The sequence below is a fragment of the Heptranchias perlo genome, chromosome 36, assembly GCF_035084215.1.
Source record: "Heptranchias perlo isolate sHepPer1 chromosome 36, sHepPer1.hap1, whole genome shotgun sequence".
Classification (NCBI taxonomy): Eukaryota; Metazoa; Chordata; class Chondrichthyes; order Hexanchiformes; family Hexanchidae; genus Heptranchias; species Heptranchias perlo.
The window spans coordinates 7,270,032-7,286,464 of NC_090360.1; the positions used below are offsets into that span (position 1 = coordinate 7,270,032).

The 16,433-nt window shown below is 44.1% G+C and overlaps 1 protein-coding gene and 1 non-coding gene across 2 annotated transcripts in view; one reads left to right on the forward strand and one right to left on the reverse strand.

The window, feature by feature from the left end:
• zswim8 (zinc finger, SWIM-type containing 8) overlaps positions 1 to 16,433 on the forward strand; it is a 139,417-nt gene that overhangs the window by 18,298 nt on the left and 104,686 nt on the right. Inside the window, exon 2 of the mRNA XM_067972471.1 lies at positions 9,631 to 9,784. Coding sequence (XP_067828572.1) covers positions 9,631 to 9,784 — 154 coding nt within the window. The remainder of the gene's footprint in view (positions 1 to 9,630; positions 9,785 to 16,433) is intronic.
• Positions 8,449 to 8,521, reverse strand: trnak-cuu (transfer RNA lysine (anticodon CUU)). Its single transcript has one exon. It is a non-coding gene; the product is annotated as a tRNA-Lys (tRNA).

Here is a 16,433-nt window from a genome sequence, read left to right on the forward strand (position 1 = left end):
GCTCTTTGAAAGAGCATTCCCCTTATGTCCCTTTCTGCATACCCGTTTAAATTTTTCTTTTACAAATATATATCCATCTCCTTTTTAAAAACTATTATGGATTCTCTTTCCCTCACCTGTTTTTCTGGCAGGGCTTCCATGTCCTAACTAACAACCCTCCTTTTTTAAAAAAAAATACACATTTCTCCTAGCCCTTACAGCAGAGAAGTTTGAGAGGAGATTTGATCGAAGTGTTCAAAATCATGAAGGGTTTAGATAAAGTAAATAAAGAGAAACTGCTCCCACTGGCGGAAGGGTCGAGAACCAGAGGACACAGATTTAAGGGGATTGGCAAAAGAACCAAAGGCGACATGAGGAAAATCCTTCTTGCGCAGAGAGTAGTTATGATCTGGAATGCGCTGACTGAAAGGTGGGGTGGAAGCAGATTCAATCCGTGGCGCTCAAGAGGGAATTGAATAAATCACTGAAGGGAAAAAATTTGCAGGGCTACGGGGAAAGAGTGGGTGAATGGAACTAACTGGATTGCTGTTCCAAAGAGCCGGTACCGGCATGATGGGCCGAATGGCCTCCTTCTGTGCTGTAACCATTCTATGATTGTATCCCCTCCTTTCCTTCTTTTGCTGACCTTAAATTTATGCTCAATGATCACTGGAAATAGTTGTTCCTGTATTTACATTTTCCTAATTATGGACAACTCTGTTGGATCATGTCCAACAATAACTCTGAGTAAAACCCCCTGCGTTCTGTCCAAATGACAAGCCTTAACCGCAGAGTAGCACCCTCGAGTTCACTGGTATTTGTTTCTCTGAGACCAGTGCAGTTATGTTTGTGTATCCGTCCCGAGGCATGAGGTAATTACAGTGGGAGTTTCTAACGTATGATATAGGAGAGCGACATTACAGTTTAAAGTGAGGGGGCAGATTCAAAAGCGTCTTTGTGCGGAATATGTATAATGTGCAAGACAGTTACAGATGGGCATACGCCATTGATGCAAAGTGCTCTTCGAAACCCTTGCAAATGAAACTCAACATACAAGGCTTTTTAGCTTGCATGAGTTTTTAGTCTTGTCTCAAAGCAACAGTAGCAAATTTTCACCGAGCACTTTCTTTTGACAAATCTCTTCCCAATCCTTGTTTACCCCCCCCCCCCCGACCCCTGCCCCCACATTTGTTGAATCTGTGAACAGTGTTACAGTGGGACCTCCATTATCTGCAGTAATGGCGAATTCCTGGTGGATAATGGAAAGGGCCCAAACCTTGATCTTGCAGGTATACCATCGCAATCCACCGGGCATGGGAATGCCGATCAGCACAATACATGTAACATCAACGCCATTTAATATTTCCTGGGCTGTGAGGTTGATTTTATGCCAGACAGTTGGAAGCCAGTGTTTGTGGGGTGTGCCACAAGCAGACGTCTGCAAGGCTTTATTCTGGGGAAAACTGGACAATGGAGATTCCTCTGTAATAACAAATGGAAGCTCTTGAGTAAAGTGGTGCTTGTAGTTACTGGACCTGTTTCTCTTGCTTTGAAACTGTATTTGTAGTTTTATTGCCTAGTCTCAGTAGATTTCATCAATTTGCAGGCTGTTATTTTTATCTCCATCCTGCATTTAATCTAGTCAGCATGGTGTCAGATGTACGTTTTTTTTTTGTCTTGTGGCAGCAATGTATGTTTTTCTAAAATGCTTACTCTCGCCCGTGTCTGGAACCCAGAATTTATTTTGCGTGTCTGGTAACAATCTGCCCACATCCACATTTCCTCACCCAGCCAGCCGTTTAAAGTATGCTGGGCCATGTCTTCGCACTGGCAATTGTGACTGCTCCCTCACCGTGACTGTACTGTGCATTCTCGAGCAATGCACACACACAAAAAAGAGCTGAGCCATGAAACCACTTGTACTGCTAATCAGAAGTTCCATAAACAGCACCTAAATAAATAAAATAGGACAAATGGACCTGCTGGCAGGATCACGTCCTAATGATCAGCGTGTCCCAGGTGTACCCTGGTCCGTTTTTACTGATTTTCGGTGTCAGCCTCGCCTCCGAGTCAGAAGGTCATGAGTTCGAGTCCCAGTCCAGAGACTTGAGCACATAATCCAGGCTGACACTCCCAGTGCAGTACTGAGGGAGTGCTGCACTGCGGAGGTGCCGCCACTCGGATGAAACGTTGAACCGATGCCCCGCCTGCCCTCTCAGGCGGCCGTAAAAGATCCCATGTCACTGTTTTGCAGGGGAGTTCTCCCCGGTGTCCTGGCCAACATTTATCTCTCAACCAACACCTAAAACAGATTATCTGGTCATTATCACGTTGCTGTTTGTGGGACCTTGCTGTGTGCAAATTGGCTGCCGCATTTCCTACGTTACAACAGTAAATACAATTCACAGGAAAAAAGTACTTAATTGACTATAAAGTGCTTTGGGACGCCTTGAGGTCGTGAAAGGCGCTATATAAATGCAAGTTTGTTCGTTCTTTCTTACTGATGACCAGGTGGTGAAGCAGGGAGGACGAAGGGGACTCCCCTTGATTTTGGATATGTATCACGTGCAATGCTGTTGGTTTGTAGTGCAGTAGTTAGTTTGGTGTTAGTCCTTTCCAGTGTATAGTGCGATGTCGCCAACAGGTCGATTTCTGCGCTCGTGTCGTTGCGAGCTGACGGTGTTATGAATGAGACGATGCTGATGTCACCGGTGTGCTGCAGCAGTTCTGGAAGGAGGAGGCATGCTAATTTCATTCAGGGAAATTAAAATGAATGCTTCATTCATGTGCAGTGCATTCCTTGTGTCGTTCTACCCATACACACTTGCTGCATGGAAGGAACTAGTTTGAGCAGTCATTAGCCTACAATGGAGGAGGTTATTTTTAGAACAGCTAAGGATAAACTGAATCCTTAGCTCACCATGTATTGGAATTGCTATTCCAAATACTCATTAATGCCTCCTATATTAAATCAAGTATTGGTTTTGTTTCACTGCAGTGTGTGTGTGTGTATATCTAATCTAGAAAATTGAGTCAGATGGGATGTGGATTATATTCATTAGCAGGTAATGTGTTTTAACTTCTGTTTTAAGATGAATGCCTTATACTGCCTGGCAGTTACCTTTGTCTTAGATATTGGCCAGCTTAATTTTTTTTGCAGTTGCAGTAACACACAGGCCCTCAAGTTAGCTGTGGCTCAGTTGGTAGCCAGAAGGTCGTGGGTTCAAGTCCCACTCCAGCACCAAATATAATCTACTAATGCAGTACTGAGGGAGTGCTGCAGTTTCAGAGGTGCCGTCTTTCAGAGGAGAAGTTAAACCGAGGCCCCGTTTGCCCCCTCGGGTGGATGTAAAAGATCCTGTGGCACTATTTCGAAGAAGAGCAGGAGAGTTCTCCCCGATATCCTGGGGCCAATATTTATCCCTCAACCAACATCACTAAAACAGATTATCTGGTCATTATCACATTTCTGTTTGTGGGACCTCGCTGTATGTAAATTGGCTGCCGTGTTTTCGTACATTCCAACAGTACTTCAAAAAGTACTTAATTGGCTGTAAAGTGCTTTGGGAGGTCCTGAGGTCTTTGAGTGAATGTCTTTCTTTCACTAAAGTGGGGGATCAGGGTTGACAGTTGATTAATGGGCTGTGTGTTACTGTAACCGGGAGAAATGTTTTTGTGCGTGGTGCTTTGTTACATGAGATAAGAGGTGAGGGAGGGAAGAGAAACTGGGTGTTTGAGTTCAATGTAGCAAGAGTTATGGGGCGGATTGTAGTTTACTAATGAGCAGTTTTATTAGTACGTGGACTAACTTTTCAGACAGCCCAAGATGTATTGTTCAGGCACTCCACTTGTTTGCCAGATTTTACCTGCCCTTGAATAGATCAGCCATGGTCTAATTGGATGGCAGAACAGGCTCGAGGGGCTGAATGGCCTTCTCCTGTTCCTGTGTTCCGTTGTAGAAAATGCCACCTGCCTATAAAATGGGGCAGTACTTGACGAGCACTTTAAAAGCTGTATCTGATTGCCACCTGGTCAAGATTTCATGTGCTTGATGGTGCAAGTCTCCTGAGGAGGAAGGTTTTCTGTCCCAACTTACTCTGTTGATCCAGTTACCTGGCTACCATTCTCTGCTCATGTGGAATTGCACCCACGCACAGACCCTCCCTCCTACCTGGTAGATTTTAAATTCTAGACCATAGCCTCCCTGCTCTGCATAGTTGATAAGATAGAAAACACAGGCATCAGTGAGGGCCAGTTGACCATTTTTTGAACGCAGCAAGCTTCATTGCATCTGTCTTTACACAAGTCAAAAAGATTTAGCTTGATTTTAATGATAACGAGGAAATTCCAAGCCATCTGAAGAAGGGTTTGTAATGGTAGAGAGGAAGTAATAATTTCCTGTTTCTACTCCAAAGCAAGGGACCAATTGCATGTAACCTGTCGCAGCTTACCTGCCTGCACAAAGCTAATATTCACATCAGCCCAGGCGGCAATTGGGAGTCAGCTGCTATTTAATAGTGACTGGTTGGGGGGGAAGAGAGAGAGAGAGAGAGAGAGAGAGAGCTGAGCCCAGATTGTCCCCACTTGTTGAGAAAATGCCAGTCTGTAATCTTCCTATTGTAACAGCATAAGCTTACGCTGCACCTTCCGACCGTAGAGAGGCTGAGGTGATCTACGCTACAGAAAAGATGACCAAATTAATGGACATGTGATTCTGGGGGTCGGGTTGGTCCTACTTGCACCTCAAGCACAAATCATCTCCCCTCCCTCCCCCCCTCCCCCCCTCCCTCCCTCCCCCCCTCCCTCCCTCCCCCCCTCCCTCCCCCCCTCCCTCCCTCCCTCCCTCCCTCCCTCCCTCCCTCCCTCCCTCCCTCCCTCCCCCCCTCCCTCCCCCCCTCCCTCCCTCCCTCCCTTTCCCCCCCCCCCCCTCCCCTCCCCCCCCCCCCCCCTTCCTCTCTCCCCCCCCCCCCTTCCTCTCTCCCTCCCCCCTTCCTCTCTCCCTCCCCCCTTCCTCTCTCCCTCCCCCCTTCCTCTCTCCCTCCCCCCTTCCTCTCTCCCCCCCCCCCTTCCTCTCTCCCTCCCCCCTTCCTCTCTGTCCAAGATGAAATCCTTAGCTGTAGGATATTACACTCAGCCTGGCTGAAAACAGAAGAATGTCCTCTGTGGAATTCAATTAAGTTGAAATGACTGTCCAATAGACCTGCCAAATCCTATTCATTAGGTCTGTCAATTGCTCACTTCAGTTTTAAAAAAAAAATGCAATCTATTTCTGATGTGGGCCATTCTAAAGTGAACAGCACTCCATACACTTGACATGGATTTCTAGGCTTTGCCACCCTTGAAGATCAGGCATAAATGTTTAGGAGTAACAATCCCCATTCTGTATAAAAAGCTGGTGTTCGAATACAGGGCCAATCCAAGCATCTGCTGAACCGCAAGGGCTACAGCCTGAGTGCTGACGAGCTAATGGTCTATGAGAAGAATATTTTTGCATAGTAAAGATCGTAAATGACTGTTGCAGAAGTGGTATTGTGATTAATGTAATGATTGGGTCAGCTAATTCTGTTCACTTTTGGTTAAGTGGAAACCCAATTTCATATATTTGGTTATATCAACAGGAAATGTATTCTGATTACAGTAACTTTATACATAAAGTAAAGCCTCAGCTGAAGTCAGATTCTAAAACTCCTTTTTAAAAAAAAAATCAAACTAGAAATTAGTGACTGACTAGATTAGTGTCCCTGATCTTGTTTAGTTTCATGATGTGGAGATGCCGGTGATGGACTGGGGTTGACAATTGTAAACAATTTTACAACACCAAGTTATAGTCCAGCAATTTTATTTTAAATTCACAAGCTTTCGGAGATTTTCTCCTTCCTCAGGCAAATGTTTCATTTGCCTGAGGAAGGAGAAAATCTCCGAAAGCTTGTGAATTTAAAATAAAATTGCTGGACTATAACTTGGTGTTGTAAAATTGTTTACAATTGTTTAGTTTCAGTTCTATTTGTTTTCAATGACTCTTAAAAGAATTTGCAATGTTACAAAGCAGGATGCCCCAAGATATATCACAGCCAGTTAAATAATTTTTAAGTATAGTTTATTGTTATGCAGGTTAAATGTGACAGCCAGTTTGTGCACAGCAAGGTCTCACAAACAGCAATGTTATAATGACTAGTTAATGCGTTTCTGGTGGTTGAAAGATAAATATTGGCCAGGACACGGGGAGAACTCCCCAGCTCTTCTTCGAATGGTGCCATGGGATCTTTTGCATCCACCTTAGAAGGCGGACGAGGCCTCGGTTTAACGTCTCATCCGAAAGAGGGCACCTCTGACGATGCAGCGCTCCCTCATGGCTGCACTGAAGTGCCAGCCTAGATTATGTGCTCAAGTTCTGGAGTGGGACTTGAAAACACAACCTCCTGACTCAAGTCGAGCGTGCTACCAGCTGAGCTAAGTTGACACTCTGTATTGTGCGTCTTGTCTGCGTCAGTATCTCTGATAGGTAATTCGGGCCGTTGAGGGAAAAATAATAATTTGTGTGTGCATCCTAGTGCACCAATCACAGGCTTTAAGTGTGGCCGTGTGACCATCTCTTGGGTCTTTCCCCGTGTTGTCCTTGAGCCAGCCAGTTGGAAGTGTGCAAGGGTTGACTTGTTTTGTCGCCTGATCCGTACAGCACTAGGTGATCTTGGGAAATCACTGTTGGGAGTCGTGCATGCCTCACCAACCCGTGGCACGCCTTGAGTAATCAATGTGCAGCACCACTCAGCAGGCCAAATGAGAATAGGCTTGAAATCAATATTAAATAAGGTGCATATAAGGTTGATATTTTCAGCTCTGTACTTGAACTCTCTTCCTCCCCACCCCAACCAAAAATAAACTTTTCCCAAACTTTTTTTTTTAAGGTTGGTAGTGACTGGAGGTGGGGTGCAGGATGGGGTCTGGGAAAGGAGACTAGGCAATAGGAAAACAAATTTGTATTCAGCAATAATCAGGTCACGATTGAATATACGCAATATAACAAATATGAGGGTCAGTTGGTGGCTTGCTAATTCCTCCGATTCTTGCCTCTTGCGCATTCTCGATTTTCATCGCTCCACCATTGGCGGCCGTGCCTTCAGCTGCCTCGGCCCTAAGCTCTGGAATTCCCTCCCTAAACCTCTCCGCCTTTAAGTCACTCCTTAAAACCTACCTCTTTGACCAAGCTTTTGGTCAGCTGTCCTAATATCTCTGTGTAGTTGGATGTCAAATCTTGTTTGTTAATGTGCATGTGAAGCGCCTTGGGACGTTTTACTACGTTAAAGGCTTTATATAAATGCAAGTTGTTGTAGTCAAAACATAATGTCATTGTGTTTTCTGAAGCTGGATTGGTGCTAATTGTACATTGTGTTAAGGCTTGTAAATTATTCAATGATTTTTCATCTGTACTGGAAGCCTGTTTTAACTAACTACTGCAGTTATGTGCTTACTGCTTATAATTTAATGCTGTCTCAACCCTTGCAATTCACGATTCCTGATGTGCTGCTGCGTTTCTTTACATACGAATTAGAAAAGTTTTAGAAAATTGTGATAGATTTAGATGAGTGATAGATTTTTGTTAGGTAAGGGTTATGGAACCATGGTTGGTAAATGGAGTTAAGGTTCAGATCAGCCATGATCTAGTTGAATGGCGGATCAGGCTCGATGGGCCGAATGGCCTACTCCTGTTCCTGTGTTCCTTGTGTGTGTTCTCTCAATGGACGGGGCTCTTTCGTATGGGTTCCCAGTCCTGACCTGTGAATTACCAGCCTTTCCTGTTTTTTTGTGGGTTACCTTGTTGGTTTTAAATGTGGTTTCACAATGTACTTGAGCATTTAATGGCACATAAAGCAAGTTGCATAAAGGACCATCCATACAATGCAGTTACAATAACAGGGCTATTTAGAAGAGTTTATTACTGACATTTCCACCGCCTGGACTGTGTTAGACCAATGTACTGAGATTAACAATTAACAGATCAGCATCTGCAAAGGTGAGAATTGAGGTTAATTTGCTGCTTTCAGTACATTTTGCAAGTATGCATTTTAGAACACGGAAGTCCTAGTAATTAAGGGCACAGAACTTTTTGTGGGTTTGACTTGAACAGTTCATTTAAAATATACATGTAAAAAGCATACTTCTAAATGGGAGATTGTGAAGAAGGGGTGAAAGGAACAAGATTTATTTCTGACCTCTTGCAGGGCCATTCGGGGGTGATGTCAGGAGGCACTTCTTCGCACAAAGGGTAGTGGAAATCTGGAACTCAATCTCCCAAAAAGCTGCTGAGGCTGGGGGTCAATTGAAAAATTGTTTTGGGCACTTTCCATGATTGTTCCCAGCCACCCTCACTTAAATTGACCAAACTTTACGTGCATTAGAGGCCCATTAACTGAAGATAAGAGATTGCACCTGGAACCCTCGGTCACTTAGTGTGAGAAGTAAAATACAAACCGCCCAATGCGGGGCTGGAACCCACGACCCTGAGATTAAGAGTCTCGTGCTCTACCGACTGAGCTAGCCGGGCCGCAGGAAAGTTGAGATGTCGGTTGGAGAGCACAGATCATCATAGAGAAAGTTCCATTTATCAGTCACCGGGTAAGAAGAGATCAGTCCTCCGATTCTACTCTCTCAAACTTCCGAGGGCACAGCTAGAGCGTGGGTTTTCGAACCGAAATCTCTGGAACTCAGAGGTCTGTGAGGACATCCCAGGGATCACCGAGATCTTCAAATTTCTGAATTTTTCTGCATTTATTGGCTTATTAATCCCCATCTCTGTAACCTCCTCCAGCTCTACAGTCTTCCGAGATCTCTGCACTCCTCCAATTCTGACCTCTTGGGCATCCCTGATTTTCTTTGCTCCACCATTGGTGGCCGTGCCTTCAGCTGCCTAGGCCCTAAACTCTGGAATTCTCTCCCTAAAGCTCTCTGCCTCTCTACCTCCCTCTCCTTTTAAGACGCTTCTTAAAACCTACCTCTTGGTCAACTGAGGAAGGATATATTGGCCTTGGAGTGGGTGCAGTGCAGATTCCCTATAGTGCTAAAATGGTTAAATTATGAGGACAGATTGTGTAGACTAGGCTTTTATTCCCTTGAATATAGAAGATTAAGGGGTGATCTAATTGAAGTCTTTAAGATGATTAAAGGATTTGATAGGGTAGATAGAGAGAAACTATTTTTTCTGGTGGGAGAGTCCAGCACAAGGGGGCATAACCTTAAAATTAGAGCTAGGCCGTTCAGGGGTGATGCCAGGAAGCACTTCTTCACACAAAGGGGAGTGGAAATCTGGAACACTCTTCCCCCAAAAAGCTGTTGAGGCTGGGGGTCAATTGAAAATTTAAAAACTGAGATTGATAGATTTTTGTTGGGTAAGGATATTAAGGGTTACGGAACCAAGGCGGGTCGATGGAGTTAAGATGCAGATCAACCATGATCTAATTGAATGGCGGAACAGGTTCGAGGGGCTGAATGGCCTACTCCTGTTCCTATGTCACCAGTGCTGTTATCTCCTTATGTGGCTCGATGTCAAATTTTGTTTGGTAACGCTCCTGTGAAGCACCTTGGGACATTTTACTACATTAAAGGCGCTATACAAATGCAAGTTGTCATAACCCTAATCTAATTTTATTTTCTCAGATGGCCAAGTCACCCCTTTGGTAGAACTGTCAGCCAAGCAAGTAGCCCTTCACATTCCCTTTGAAGTAGTTGAAAAGGTTTATCCACCGGTACCCGAGCAACTACAGCTTCGCATTGCCTTTTGGAGCTTCCCAGAAAACGAGGAAGACATCAGGTAATAATACCATGAACGCACACAACTCTTCCAACACACTCGGTGCACCTCGAATGTAATATCTTTGGATGGCAATGGTTTGTAGCACAAATGTAAATTGGGCCAATTTTCCACATTTGCACTTAAAACCTACCTCTTTGACCAAGCTTTTGGTCACCTGTCTTAATATCTCCTTATGCGATTCAGTGTCAAGTTTTGTTTGATAATCGCTCCTGTGAAGTGCCTTGGGAAATTTTACGATAAAAACACTGTATAAATGCAAGCTGCTGTTGCAGTTGTATGTGAACGGTTACGGGGTCTTACAGATCTTGATTAGTTCAGCAGTGAACAAACCTATAATTGGAGACTTGGGGGGGGGAAGTAATGACCCAAATAACTGCAATTAGGTAGAAAGGGCAAAACTTCCCCTTGCGTTACAGGAGGGAGCTTAGGTCGATGGTTGTAGAACTAGTTTGCCATCAGCAACTTTAGGATAAAATGTTGAAGCCTGTTTAACTGGAACATCCTACTTAAAGTTGACTCATAGACCAGGAAGGTGCCAAGATTGTTGCCTGTCATCTGTTCCCCACTGAGGGTCACTTGAGATGCTACAGTTGAGCTCAGCTTCTGTAGGCTTGGCGGGGGAGGTGTTGAAAGAGATTTCCATTGCAGATTTCTCTCCAGTGATCCTTGCTGGAAGATGTGATTGAAATCGACGTCAGGCGAGGGTAGGATTGAGCTCAGATGAGATACCTTCCATGATTGAATATTCTCCTTGGGGAAGCCGTAGTAATGTCCCTGGTGCCCATGGGTTTCCTTGAGAACAGTGGCCAAAAGCAGAGAAACTCACGACGTCCAGGCCAGGAATGCGTTAAATTGTTTTCCCGCTTTCCCAGACAACAGTAGACTTGTAACCCATCTTGTTTATCTGTTAGTCCGTTGATGGGATTAGAGGGAAGTCTTTACCTGTTGCTTTCAGAGGAATAATGGCTGTTGTCCATGGGAGGCAATTGGGATGCAACTGGCTTATTAACCTGTTGGATACAAATAGTTCATAATAGTGACTCTTCTATAGATGTATACGTGGAAATATATATGGGACATAATAAAGGTGAAAATCAAGGCTCTCGCAATGACACCAAAAACCCTGGTGACGAGTCAAGGGGAGCTACTACTGCCTCATTCTCACTACTGGAAGGCTAGATCTTTTTTAAAAGCTTTTTTCTTCCTAGCCCTCACCTCCCCTGCTTTCTTTTTATTAACTTTTTGTCCTTTCTCTCCATCCTTTTCTCCTTCGCTCTTTTATCCTTCTCTTCCCTTTGCCTTTTACCTTTCTTCCTTTTAGCCTTTTTATTGCTGCAACTCCCCTTTGTCTCAATCCTTTCAGACCTGCCTGTGTCAGATTCAAGGTGAAAGTTGGGTGTGTGTAGCATGCTGAGCCTGAGGCAGGACCTGAGCCAGTGCTGGGTAAAATGTGAGGAGAGGTTAGCTTGGCTTGAGTTGGGCCATATTAGCACTGGGAGTGTGACGCCAAGGTGCTGCTAAGTCTCCAAAGTGAAGAGATGTGGGCAATGGGCTGAATTTGGGGCTGGAGCTGTGTTGGTTACCGTTATTAAGGGTGAGGGGAATCTCTCCTTCAGGCTGGGGAGCGACACGGTTGGGAGACAGCCTGAGTCGGAAACTGAAATGGCCTGGGCACCATTCCTCAATGCATCACTGCAAAACCAAAGCATGTGGGTGCACCCTGACTTTGGTTGTTGTCTGCATCTTTTTCATTTTGGCCCTCAGCTGGGGTGGGGGATGGGTAATTGAGTTCAGGGGTGGGGGCAGCTGTGAATAATACCCAGCGATGTACGTTTGGCTCTGCGGGACAGTTGTTACAACAATTGAAAGATGGGTTGGGTAAAGTTGCGTTTATTTTCTTGCATTGAATTTTTTTTCTGTTTATAAGTTTCGGGGTACATGGGGTGGGTGAGTGGTTGTCATGGTGACTGTATGCTACAGATTGTTTCTGGTAGAATGTTTTTTTTTGTTACTAATCAGAAATGATACTGCAAAGATGGCTTTGAGGACTGATTAGTCCCTCAGACTATGATGATAGATCTGATTTGTTGCTGGTTCTGGAATTGATTTGTTGAATGGAGAGATTGAATACCCTCTGGGTTCTGGATGGTTATAGTTTTGGGGTGTGATTGGTTGCAGGGATGGTGGTTTCTGGTTCTGCCATCGAGTCAAAGGGACTCTGCAGTGTTACAGTGATATTCACATTGATACTTTTAACTCAAAGTCACTTCATTCAAATTACTAGAGAGCAAAATGTGAAATGACAGTGCAGGCCTCAATTTATCTGCCAATTTTGGTTGGCACTACGCCTCAGAATTCCTATTCAGTCACTTATCTTCAGTTTAACAGGAACCTGTAACACTCCATATGGGGCTTGGCACAAAGTGTGTATTTAAAAACTAAGAGCCTAAATTAAAAATTATACAGAACAGTTGTTTACTGATAATTTGAGTGACGTTTTCAACCGTCGACTTGGAACGATTTTTAAGTTAGAGCCGCACTGTTTTGAGGAACCCAAGGCCCGTGGACTGCGTGTAGCCTTGGGACCCTAGCTACCTGGTAACCAAGGCTCTCTTCGTGCTCATTTCTTACTCTGCTGCTTTCTCCTATTTGAATTTCATCGGCCTGGAGGTTTGAAAAGCTCTATTCTCAGCACTGCTCCTTCATTGGCGGAAACATCCGGAATCAAAAATCCAAGATCTGCTCGTGCCTGCAGTTTGACATTTGCACATGAGCCGAAAGACTCATTTAACCTTTCTATTTAGCTGCTGGAGCTTTGCAGTACAGATTAAAGTGTCACAGAAGGGATGGCAGTGTCTTATGTATATGATGTGGAGATGCCGGTGATGGACTGGGGTTGACAATTGTAAACAATTTTACAACACCAAGTTATAGTCCAGCAATTTTATTTTAAATTCACAAGCTTTCGGAGATTTTCTCCTTCCTCAGGCAAATGTTTCAAGATCTCCTTGAAGCCTACGCATTTATACATATTGAACAATAATAATAATTATGTATATGTTGGTGAATTTCTAGTGACTGCCATTTGCATTTAAGAATGTACATAGTAGTGCAGTGGTTATGTTACTGGACTAGTAATCTGGAGTTAAAATCTCACCATAGCTGTTTGAGAATTTGAATTCAGTTTAAAAGCTGGTGAAGCTGTTAGATTGTCATTAAAATCCAACTGGTTCACGAGTGTTCTTTAGCTGGCCTGGCCTATATGTGTCTCTGGTCCACACCGATGTGGTTGACTCTTAATTGCCCTCCAAAGTGGCCTGGCGAGCCATGCAGTTGTATTAAAGCCCTACATGGGTAACTAGGGATGGGCATTAAATGCTGGTCTTGCCAGCGATGCCCACATCTCGGGCTAAAAGGGTTAAATTATGAGGACGGCTCGCTTTAGACTAGGCTTGTATTCCCTCGAGTATAGAAGATTAAGGGGTGATCTAATTTGAGGTGTTTAAGATGATCAAAGGATTTGAGAGGGTAGATAGGTGGGGAGAGTCCAGAACAAGGGGGCATAACCTTAAATTAGAGCTAGGCCGTTCAGGGGTGATGTCAGGAAGCATTTCTTCACACAAAGGGTAGTGGGAATCTGGAACTCTCCTCAAAAAGCTGTTGAGGCTGGGGGTCAATTAAAAATGACAAAGCTGAGATTGATAGATTTTTGTTAAGCAAAGGTATTAAGGGATATGGAACCAAGGCAGGTAGATGGAGTTAATATACAGATCAGCCATGATCTAATTGAATGATGGAGCAGGCTCGAAGGGCTGAATGGCCCACTCCTGTTCCTGTGAGAATAGAAAAAAGTGTTACTAGTTACATAGATTGGTTCTGTTAGAGACACCAGGAGGCAGCTATAGTCGAGTTGTGTTCTTGTTCTATTTAACTGTACATTGACGCCTCATGAAAGTAATTTCACCCTTGAGTATATTATTAAGACTCCTCTGAGAATTATCACAATGTAGGTTTAAAATACCTTCTGCTCAGGTGCAAATTATTGAACCACAAAATCTGCTTGTGTCTCTGCCAGTGGCTGGTTACAGTCGATAGTGACTATTCTTGTGTTTTCTTCCCGACACACACCCAAACAGCCTGGCCAATTGTGCGGTTGGAGAACGAGAACATTGAGTGCAAACCTCTGTCATCCCTCTCTGGCGCGATGCGTTGGTACGATGAGAGTACGTTATGTTGTACTGATGATCTTTAGCACAAATGGTTAATAAAACTAGCATGTTCTGTATTTGGCATTAACCAGGTTCCTTAAAACCGAGCTACTTAAAATATACAAACTTTTTGAAGGACAGTATTACTGAAACCGTTCTTGTGTAGACGTGATGGTATTCATCAAAATAAGTAGCTGCAGGAAAATTGTGATTATCAATATCGTACATGCTTATTAAAATAGAAAAGTTGGTGAATTTAAAGATTGCTTTCTGTTTTCGTATTGCTCACCGTTTGTCTGTCATGAGTTGCAAAGCATGTTGAAGGATTTCTCCCCTCCAACTACAAACAGTATTGTTGGAAAATAAGAAAGCTCCTTCCCAAACATCAAACTGGTTGAAAAAAATGTGCTCGCTGACCTACATTGGCTCCCGGTCGGGCAGCGCTTAACAATTTAGAGTGGGAAAAGGCCATTGGGCTCATCAAGCCCACTCTAACCAGAGATCATGTGTAATTACTCTGTCATGGACCCTTCTCTTGCTCCACCACCTTGTGATCAGCTACTTTAAAAAATATTTAAGTTCCTTTCCCTAACTCCCCTGGAATAAAACCAGGCGGGGCTATTAATATCTTCATCAGAGGAGGAGGCAGCTCAGAAATTACTAAATGAGTTGGACAAAATATGTATGTGGGCAGAACATGGCAGATGAAATTTAATGCAGAGGAGTGTAGAGAACAGTGTGTCAGAAGGAGAAATGGGCAACGCACGTGCTGCATGCATAGTGCTGAAATAACTACTGATGAAGTGGCAGGAGATCTAGGAAACTGTGTCCAACATGTCCAATCAATGCACAGCAGTAAACAGAGGCAGTAGGATGTTGAAATGTATAACCCAAGTAGAATACAAGAAAGAGGAAGTCATGATCAAGCTGCTTTTCAATGCTTGAGTATTAATCGGGGGCATAACCTTTAAAATTAGAGCTAGGCCGCTCAGGGGTGATGTCGGGAAGCACTTCGTCACACAAAGGGGAGTGGAAATCTGGAACTCACTCTCCCCTAAAAAGCTGTTGAGGCTGGGGGTCAATTGAACATTTCAAAACTGAGATTGATAGATTTTTGTTAGGCAAGGGTATTAAGGGATATGGAACCAAGGCGGGTAGACGGAGTTAAGATACAGATCAGCCGTGATCTAATTGAATGGCAGAACAGGTTCGAGGGGCTGAATGGCCTACTCCTGTTCCTATGTCCCTTATGTATCCTGTTCTGGTCACCCAGACACGAGGGAGATAATTCAAGCTCTGGAGGCAGAGAAGAGCTGACTCCTAGAGTTGAGGAAAATCTGGGCTTTTCAGCTTTGAATTGAGGCGTCGTAGGGAGGTATATGAGGTAGGAAACTATGGTAAAGGGAAATCTGGAAAATTAAATTGTTGAGAGTAGGACAAGGGGACACTGATTCGAATTAATAAAAGGCAAATGTAGGACTGATGTCAGGACGTTCATCACACCAACAGTGACGAAACATGGATATAAAAATTCTGGAATCAGTTGAGAAACAATTGGATGCTTTAAACCAGTATTCAGACCGTGAGATGATGTCCATCAGTTTAAATGTCTTGGACCCTATTCGTCACTGTCTCTAGCACACACTTCAGTACAGACTAGGTTATGTTGATGGATGTATTTGGGGAGGGAAATCCTGAGGACTGAAACAGTATCCTGGGCCGTGTTCTTTTGGTGGAGCAAAACCTATTGGTGGTAAATGTTCTGAAATCAATTTTGAAACCGTAATGGGGCAGCTGTTTCAGGCTGGATAACTTCCAATTTGACTCTTTGCTCGAAAGCATTGATCCAGCGCACTGTAATGACCTTCCACAGAGAAGCTTTTGCAGACAATCACTCTGTTGCTTTGGGCACTGCGCATACGCACGCAGTGCAAGGGTTTATGGGATAGTTGAAATGTTTGTGCGACCAAATCTTCAGCCATTGCAGCAATAGGATTAGGGTGAGGGAGAGGAAGTCCTTTCATGCTTAACAACAACTTGCATTTATATAGCACCTTTAACATAGTAAAATGTCCCCAGGTGCTTCACAGGAACAATATCAAAACAAAATTTAACACCGAGCCACATAAGGAGATAGTAGGACAGGTGACTAAAAGTTTGACCAAAGAGGTAGGTTTTAAGGAGCGTCTTAATGGAGGGGAGAGAGAGGTGGTGAATTCCAGAGCTTAGGGCCCAGGCGGCTAACGGCATGGCCGCCAACAGTGGAGTGATGAAAATCGGTGATGCGCAAGAGGCCAGAACTGGAGGGATGCAGAAATCTGGGAGGGTTGTAGGGCTGGAGGAGGTTACAGAGATAGGGAAAGGCAAGGCCATGGAGGGATTTAAAAACAAGGATGAGAATCTTAAAATTGAGGTGTTGCCGGACTGGGAGCCAATGT